Source organism: Coptis chinensis, chromosome 8, assembly GCF_015680905.1.
Source record: "Coptis chinensis isolate HL-2020 chromosome 8, ASM1568090v1, whole genome shotgun sequence".
NCBI classification, from domain to species: Eukaryota; Viridiplantae; Streptophyta; class Magnoliopsida; order Ranunculales; family Ranunculaceae; genus Coptis; species Coptis chinensis.
In genome coordinates this window covers 33,468,621-33,478,413 of record NC_141463.1, presented here as the reverse complement: position 1 = coordinate 33,478,413, position 9,793 = coordinate 33,468,621, and the positions used below count along the sequence as shown (strand labels likewise).

Sequence of the window (9,793 nt, the reverse complement as noted above, 5' to 3'; positions counted from 1 at the left end):
CATTCATCAGCAAGATACCATTCGCAATGGATCCCTCTGGTCTACTCTTATTACGAACATACTTCTTCAAGGTGTACAAGTACCTAAATATATATAAAAGATGACAAAATTTAAGTTCAAATTTTAACAAAATACAAACAAAAGTAACCATTACTATGATCTTTACTTATTGACCTTTCGATTGGGTACATCCATCGATAGTACACTGGTCCAGTGAGCTTAGCTTAACCAGCTAAATGAATAGGCAAGTGCACCATAACATCAAAAAATGATGGAGGAAATATCATTTCCATTTTGCATAGTGTGACAGCAATCTGGTACTCAAGACGTTCCAACTCTGCAACCCATAATACTTTTGAACATAACTGCTTGTAGAAATTAGAGAGCTCCACAAGAACTAATGTAACTTCCTTAGGTAAGATTCCACGTATTGCAACTGGAAGTAGTTGTTGCACTAGAACATGCCAATCATGGTTTTTTAGGCCAGGTATTTTGCATTCTTTCACCTGAACACGGCGCGATATATTTGATGAAAAGTTATCGGGAACTTTAATACCTTTCAAGAATTGACAAAGCTTCCTCTTCTCAGTCAAAAAAAGGGTGCAGGGGGGGGGGATATAGTATTTGTTACACTCTTTAGCTATCGAATGAAGTGACTTTTGCATACCCATTAACACCAAATCTTGTCTTGCCTTCAGGTTATCCTTTGATTTTTTCTCTAAATTCAGCAATGTCCCAAGCCAACTTTCACCGTTGTTCTTTTCAATGCGCATGACATCTAGATTATGGAGTAAACGAAGGTATTTCCAATATTGGAGATCAAAAAATACACTTATCTTCTTCCAATTGTGTGGTAGAGAATTATCCTCTTGACTTCTCTTTTGTCCAACCTTATCACAATTCACCTTTCCAAATGTGATTTGGTTGAATCCATGTAATTGAGTAAGTACATCACTTCCAGTAAAGGGGCTTGGGGCAACTCCCATTTCTGTCTTGTTATCAAAAGAACTCTTATTCTTTCGATATCTATGTTCAAGTGGCAGGAATTTATGACTTCCCATATAACATAACTTTTTCCCATTTTGCAACCATTTTGAGCAAGTCTTCTCATGGCAAGAGGACAAGCAAGTTGTCCTTTAGTGCTCCATCCGGACAAATTAGCAAATGCTGGGAAGTCAGTAATAGTCCACAAGATAGATGTATGCATTTTAAAATTATGTTTTGAAGAGGCATCGTACGTCTCAATTCCCTTCTCCCACAACTCCTTTAACTCATCAGTCAATAGCTGCAAGTACACGTCAATGTTATTTCCAGGACTGCTAGGGTCAGGAATTAGCAATGACATGATGAGAAAAGTTTGCTTCATACACATCCAAGGTGGCAGATTATACGGAACTAGAACAACGGGCCAAGTGCTATGAATAGAACTAAGACTACCAACAAGATTGAAGCCATCACTAGCCATTCCGAGTCTGACATTGCGAGATTCTAAACCAAATGAAGGATATCTTTGGTCTAAGCTTTTCCATTCCTTGGAGTCAGCTGGATGCCTCAAAGCACCATCTTTCGTACGATCGTCAACATGCCATTTCATATCTTTAGAAGTTTTTAAGCACATAAATAATCTTTGGAGTCTTGGCTTTATAGGAAAGTATCGCAAAACCTTAGCAGCCTTTTTCTTAGGTTTTGCAGATGAACTAACTCTATTTTTTGTACACTCCAATGAAGTCATGATCCATCTTGACTCACCACATACATCACAGTTATCCTTGTCCATGACTGGTTTATTATCCTTCCAATACAACATACAATCATTTGGACATACGTCTATCTTAATGCACTTTATCCCAAGATCCCGAAGTTGTTTTTTTTATTCATAATGATTCTTGGGCATATTGATGTCATTTAGATGTGAATCATTTAATACCTCAAGCAACATGTCAAATGAATGATTACTCCAGCCGTTAAGACACTTTACATGAAGCAATTGTACTAGAAAAGACAATTTTGAACTCTTAGTACAGCCAGGGTACAAGGGTGTATCTGTTTCCTTCAACAACTTGTAAAACTTATGTGCTTCTTCATTTGGCCCATCCGTTCGAGTGTCGCTGGAACTATATTCATTTGTATTCGAACAAGGTGGTATGTCACTGTCTATACCAACCATGTTCTGAAATCCTAAATGCATCTTGCAACATTGTATGCATATCATCACCCTGATTAGACTCCGCATTCACCTCCACACTCTCCCTATGATTTGTCCAATGGACATAACTCCGTAGTACACTACGATTCTTTATATGATGTTCCACTATATGTTTAGGCAATAGATTAAGGCATCCTACACATGGGCAGTAAATCTCACCACTAAGTTCCTTAATTTGATTATTCCAAGCAAACTCGATAAATTTCTCACAACCAAGTATATACTTACGACTGCATCTTCTTAGAGTCGGATCCATCCAACTTTTATCCATTTACAAACTGAACTACAACTACATAAAAAAAAATAATAAGACAATCACCTGCTTGCTCTTCTAACTATCACATATCATCGCTATTGATTGCATTTTTAGCCAAATTATGAAGTAAAAAGGATTGATTGATTTCAGAAACGGAAAGTGTGCACAAAATACCTTACATAGTTATATGTATAATTGTCCACATATAATCTTTTGTCTAACATAAAACTGGGTACCCATACAATAAAATGATGTAAGTGATTAGCCAAAAAGCTTGCTACAATTGCTTGATAGATTGAGCAAACTTACGATCGTCAGGATTCAAATCAATGTGTTTCATTGCACATAAACACACAGTTGTTTTGTAGGTTAGAGTACCAATTAGTTCTCACAGTGAAATGAAAGACAATCAATAGACAAATAACCCACTGAAACAATCAACTATCATTGACAAAAGAACCCAAAAAAATGCTAGGGAATTTACTTACAATTATATTTATATTCTTTTTGGTTCAATTTTTGTAAACCTGCAATTAGTAAATAGCTAACCCATATTAATCTACCACCATAAACTGTAAAGAATCAACATTATAGTGAATAGATTGATATAAGGAAAAGAGGCATACCAGGCTAAGTATAAATTCCACGGAGGTCTCATCTTCAATTGCAAATCCATTGTTTGTTCACCCAAACTCTATGATTATCAAAGTTTGATTTTCTCAAAGAACAAAGTTTGAGGTTGAAAGATGAATCATATCTATCTCTTCAAGCAAATCGAGTAATACATAATCACAAATGGACCACACTCAAACTAATTATATTGAAATCAATTAAGAATTTACATCCAGTTTTTTTTTTTTTTTTTTTTTTTTACAACTAAGCGAAGGTATTGATTCATTGAACCAATTTGTTGCATAAGCATACGATCAATAAGGCATGTCAAGGACACAGAACATCCTAAGATGTTCAGCCTATTCTAAAATTTAGATTCCCTCTTATTTAAATTTTCATGGAGGGCAGATAGATATAAACTTATTTGAACTTGTATTCAAGAAATACTTTATGTGCAAAAGTCCCATAACGTATTTAAATTTAGTAAAAAAATACCAATAGGTACTCACGCACATTGCATTAAATGGAAAATAGTGTTCCGTATGTTCATCAGGAAGGACTACCATGATTGAAGGAAGACATATTAGAGAGCAATCAATAAAAAAGCAGAAGCATGTCACATCCATGAGAACATGATTAAACAAAGCCATATAAGAGTAAAGCAATAAACTAAGGACTACCATGACTGAGAAAGGTTATCTATCGTAATATGTTGTTCAACTTCCATCTGTGGCAATAAGTTGATAAATACCACTTCTAAAAAAACCCATGAAAAGAAGATGAAATTAATCAAATAAACTAAAAACTGAAATAGGAAGATTAAATAGTATGTTCTATAAAAAGCATACCTTAGTGACAAAAGAAGTTTGCTCGAAATAGAGAGAGGGAGAGAGGAAATCAGATCTTCTCTTGACCTTATAAGAGTAAAGCAATAAACTAAGGACTACCATGACTGAGAAAGGTTATCTATCGTAATATGTTGTTCAACTCCCCTCTGTAGCAATAAGTTGATAAATACCACTTCTAAAAAAACCCCATGAAAAGAAGATGAAATTAATCAAATAAACTAAAAACTTAAATAGGAAGATTAAATAGTATGTTCTATAAAAAGCATACCTTAGTGACAAAAGAAATTTGCTCGAAATAGAGAGAGGGAGAGAGGAAATCAGACCTTCTCTTGACCAATCAAAACATTCAGAAATCTAAAAAAAAAAAAAAAAATCGTGGGTTTTGTTATTGATAAGGTGTTTGGGTTATGAGAGACGTAAGAATTTGATATTGATACATTGTAAAAACATATTTCGATTTTTGAAATTTCAATCGATTTTTCAGACTTGAGGGAGATGCTTATAATTTTGTCTAAAAGAGAGGAGAATTAAACAAATGGGGGAAGTTGTTTCTAATTATTAACCCCTCCTATTTTTTAGGAGTCTCTAATATTGCATGGTTTGAAAAATAAAGTGATATGGTGAGGAGAGAGAATATGTGCTAGCTTATATATATATATGGATATTGTCCCCACTGATTTCGATGAAAAGGATGAAGCATTCTAGCATTCCATCCTTGCATGAGCTTCCTTAGTCATGCAACATGGAAATATCATATTACACCAATTGAAAGTAGATTTCATAATTGAAAAAACAAAACCTTCAAAGTGTTAAAACTCAACTTGATGAGTCGTATTGAAGGTCCTTCTTTGAGCTATAGCCACTTTGACCTATAGATAAACACATACAAACAAAATGATAAATATATGTACACATAAAATTAAATATGGAGAAGATGACCAAATTAAGCAAGAACGGAAATTAGGGAGGAACTTACAGTGAAATGAGATTGGATTTATGGAGAATCTACACTAGAATACAAATGTACATTACATGACTGGAGAACGTCTTTGTAGACAACATTTCTTGTAAATGCGCCTTCGAAAGCACTTAAGACTCCTTTCTACACCCAAAAAGACAAAGTAGAAAAAAAAATCAGAGAATTAACATAGAATAAATTAAACATCAAATGAAACAACAAATCAAAAGAACTGATACTACACGAGGGAAAAGCTGGGATTTTTTTTTTAGAAAACCACTTTCAATAGCATGAATTCAGACTACTAATTGATCTAGAAATCTATAAATTTTGGAAAAGAAAAATATAAAGTTGATTTGCGACTTATGGTTGGAACCCTTGATCCGGATAACCAGAGCAATCAAATCTTTCAATCTTCAAGGACTTCTCGCAAGTTTTATTGGGAAGAATTGAATAAACTGGAGGGAAATTGTGATTTTAGTATTTGGGAATACGGATAATGGGAAAATTTGCTGCCGTGTTTATTAGTTCTCGTATTCTACAATTTAAACCAAACTTTTAAATCAAAAGAGTACTCGAAAGTTTCACCCATAAATTTTTACAAAATTTGGTAAATTTGTCATTCAACAAAAAACGGATAAAAACACGGGAAATTCTACTTCAACAAAAGACATCGTTTCGACCCCATTTTCCATCACCTATTTTCCCCAAATAACTATTCGTCTGCGCTATTCTCTCCCAAAAAAAGTTTGAATCTCCTTGACCAATCACCCCTCTTTCAGATCTTTCTATCGGCTTTCACAGAAGAAAAAAAAAGGTGTCCTTCAATCCCTTCCTGATTTCTCCATCTTTGTGATCATATCCTCTCTCCCTCATTTTTTTTCTTACGAATTGTTACCAACATTTAATACTCTGCAACCGCAATGGATGAGGTTAATTTGATGATTTATTTTTTCTTAAAGTTTCTTAATCAAATTCTAATTCATTGAATTCCTAATTTGTTATTCTTTGTTTCCAATTTGTAGGCAATCCTTCTTCATAAACAGGTGCGCTCCTTTCTATTGTACATCTGAAGAATTTACTACCATAACATTTGAGGAAAAAAAATTGTTCGTCTTCTCCATTCCTGACATCTGGGAAGTTCTGTCGGAGAATTTACTACCCGAATCCCTGACATTAATTATTTTTCTAACTTGCAGAAGTTGGAGGTTCTTGATCTCATCTACAACATGTTATCTGGATCAGTTTCACAGGTGCTCGGTGGTCTGACATCTATCCTGTCGCTTAATATATCAAACAATTTCTTTACTGGGGGTTTGCTTGAAATTAATGCTTATCCGAATCTTGTTGTACTCAATATAAGTGACGCCTTAAATGCGCTTCAGATTATAGATTTCTCTATGAATCATTTCTCTGAAGGGCTCATTGTGGAAGGTTTAACCAATTGCAGTACGACTCTTCAACAACTGCATGTTGATTCCAATTTACTTTCTGGCCATCTTCCAAACGCACTATATTTGATGTCATCTTTGGAGCAGCTATCTATTTCTTTCAACAACTTTTCTAGACAGTTGAGCAAGAGACTAAGTAAGCTTTTCAGACTTAAAACTTTAGTTGTTTCTGGAAATATATTTTCTAGTCCTCTTCTAGATGTGTTTGGAAATCTCAGAGAACTAGAGCAGTTCAGTACACACTCCAATAATTTCTAGGGCCTTTTACCTTCATCTCTATCGTTTTGTCCAATGCTTCAAGTGCTCAACCTTCGGAACAATTCTCTTACAGGGAACATCAATCCCAATTTTACAAGAATGCCTAATCTAACTTCACTAATCATTTCTCGGGACCCCTTCCTGCTACTCTATTGAGTTGTAGGAAGTTGAAAACCTTAAGCCTTGCTAAGAATAATTTCCATGGGGAGATCCCTTACGATTTTGCAAATCTCGCATCTCATTTCTCTCTTTGTTAAACAATAGCTTTAAGAATTTTCCATGGGCGTTGGGTGTACTTCAGCAATGCCATAGTCTAACTACTCTTATTCTCACAAGGAATTTCCATAGAGAAGAAATTCCACAAAATATTACTGAGTTTAAAAACTTGATGATCCTTGCTGTTGGCAATTGTGCACTCCGTGGCCAAATTCCTATGTGGTTAATGAATACCACAAGGTTACAGGTTATTGATTTACAGGTTACAGGAATTCCTATGTGGTTACTGAATTCCTATAGGGCGTTGTTACTGTATATATGCTCAAGTAGACATTATGTTGCATAGCTTTAGAAAATAATGATTTAAGCTTTGTTTGCATTTCTCTTCTAGACTTTAGTTCTAACTCTTTGTATAGGACCTTCCCATTCAACTCGGTAATTTTGAAACCATGCACGCAAGTTTCACATATAGCGACCGGCCGACTCACTATTTGTGAGACTTCATCTCTACGGTGCTTGGTGAGTAGCTGCTAGATATAGACAACTCAATCCTTCTTTTATGATTTTTTCAGGGATGATCTTAATGTTTTATTATTGTTTGTTTGTTAAAGGATGTGTTGATGAGGGAAATAATTGTCGACCTTATGGTATATTCTAAACTTATTGTAAAGCGGAAGAAAAGGGAGAATGGGTACAACCCTGAAAGGAATTGAACAAGCACAACTAGGAGGTATGTAAAAATGAATTCTACACTGATGGTTTAGAAATTGTTTAATTAATAGGATGAAAATTTTATTGCAATATATAGTATTGCCTCGAATGTTCAAAATCGAAGTTTTGGTTTTTGACGTTTTCAGTGACTGGATTGTTCTTTTTGAATGATGAATTATGTCTAAATTCCAAATGTTTTTTTTTCCAACTATTCCAAGTTCCGCATTAGCTTACTGTTCACTAAAAGTATAGGCATTGCATGGTTAATATAGTAGGCACTAGCCAAGGCTACATAATATGTTTTTACACCCTTAATCCCTTTCAGAAACAAATTATGGTTCATTTTCTTTCTTCCTTCATTTTTTTGGGACCACCTCGCCCTTGATTCTGATAATGGCCACAAGCGAGCGGGGAAGGGGCTACTAACAGAGAACAGTGACTGAGCTTCTACCATGAAGCTTTAGTACACTAACAGACCTCGGGGTGGTCTAATTCAAAGACATCAACTATTTAGACAGGCATCACTTTGCTGATAAAAATGTCTCACATATATTGTTACAGACTTCTCTTTCGTCATTTTTAGTGTAACAAGATAAGGGTAGACTTTAAGAGTTTTGAAGAAAACGAATTCGTTTCTTAATTCCGGGTTTTGAAGAGAACTAATTCTTTAATTGAATCCAAACAAGTTCATAGATGAATTTACTGAAACTCTTCAATTCCTTTCTTTCCTTCTTTATTATCTTCATCTATTTGATATTTTTTGTTTCACGATCGTTATCGTTGTTGTTTGATGATTAGAATGACATGTGACTACGAAGGTGACGATAATCAACAATGACATGTGACTACTAGCAACTAGGTATGCATCATCTTCTTCAAACCAAATAGTGCAACATATTTCCTGAAATTAATTGCGACCTATTTCAAAAATGGCAGTGTGCTTTTAATATGGAGCACCTTGGATTGCTCAACAACTCCGAGGAACAGACTTACAGAGGTAACTCTATCAAACTTAATGGTTATCTGGGGTATACTCAGACTACAAATGATTTTCTTAATTTAGTCTATACTTTGACTTTTTGTCCCTTTAAATAATGGTGGTTTCCTTAGTTCCATAGAATTTGTGTTCATTCTTTTTTGTTCAGCATTGTCAATTTTATCATTTGATATTTCTATTTCAGTATTTGTTCTGAATCCAGATTGCTTCAAGCAACAATGGTCTATGTTACAAGGGAGGAGGCCAGGAAGTCAAGTTTCCTTCGAAAAAATATCCTTGTGCAGAAACTCAACAAAAGGCAAAGTAATTGTGTGTGCGATCAATTTTTGAGGAAAAGGACCACACCAAGTTTGCCACGTTCTAATAACTCGGCACTTGCAGTTTCTGTACATTCTCATACCATTGTTTATAAGGATGGTACATCTACGATTACCACAACTACGTTAAACAATGCACAACATTCGTGTCTAGATTTTAACAAGGAGCCAAATATTACCTTTATGTTCATAGTTGGTTTCTTTTCTTTTTTCTAATATTCCCTGAAAATAGTTTCGTTAACATAAATAATAGGAAGAATGATGGAACATGCTCGATAGCAGCTCCTAAGGAAAGAAAAGAAATTTTATTGGATACGAATGAATGAATCCATCACATCCAAGAGGTTTAACCTTGCATTTTCTTGCAAGTAGCAACGAGCTTTCGGAAAAATGGCACAAAGTAAGTTTCATTATAGTGCTTTTAGATAACGGATCGTATGTTTGTTTTGTTTTCGTTCATGATCATATGAATGTTTCATAGTTCCATGTTTATGTTCGATTGATTCGACTTAAGTGTGTTTATGGTGCAACTCTCATGCACTTATGGTTCTCTTCTCTTTGCAATGGGGTAGAAAGATGCATATGTGGGAGATGATGCCCAATCTAAAAGAGGTATCCTTATGTTGAAATACCCAATTGAGCATGGGATTGTTACCAACTGGGCTGATATGGAGAAGATATTGCATTAGAAAATTCCATTCTGCATCTTATTACTTTATGTCTCTTCGGCTTTTCTGTGGGCCTATTTTCTACACAAATATGAATCCCGAGTGTGTAGGATTCATGTCTTTATGTTTTTTGTTTTGATCTTTAAAGTAATTAGCTTGGTGTTGGAAATTGTGAATGAACATAATATCTCTCTCACTGGCTGCTCCCAATGTTCGTCATCCTCCTATTGCTTATCTACTACGTTGTTTCTGAGTACAGCACCTCCGGTCACAATGATGGTTCTCATCTTAGTTG

The 9,793-nt window shown here is 34.9% G+C and overlaps 1 protein-coding gene across 1 annotated transcript; it reads right to left on the bottom strand.

Moving 5' to 3' along the window:
* Window positions 1-224: 224 nt before the first annotated feature.
* LOC147481191 (uncharacterized) lies at window positions 225-2,167 on the bottom strand. Its single transcript, XM_086578858.1, has 3 exons — window positions 1,928-2,167; window positions 1,239-1,792; window positions 225-1,026 (listed from the first exon to the last, which is right to left on the bottom strand). Exons 1-3 carry the CDS (start codon window positions 2,165-2,167, stop codon window positions 225-227), a joined length of 1,596 nt encoding a protein of 531 aa, XP_086434984.1.
* Between the last annotated feature and the right edge of the window lie 7,626 nt (window positions 2,168-9,793).

Bases quoted from the DNA above. Each gene is read 5' to 3' on its own strand.
- LOC147481191 (XM_086578858.1), bottom strand. From the start codon at position 2,167: ATGGTTGGTATAGACAGTGACATACCACCTTGTTCGAATACAAATGAA. The intron at 1,793-1,927 runs GTATTAAATGAT...TTGTATTGGAAG, and splicing joins CATTTGACATGTTGCTTGAG to GATAATAAACCAGTCATGGA. The intron at 1,027-1,238 runs GTACGATGCCTC...ACTTGAACATAG, and splicing joins TGGGAGAAGGGAATTGAGAC to ATATCGAAAGAATAAGAGTT.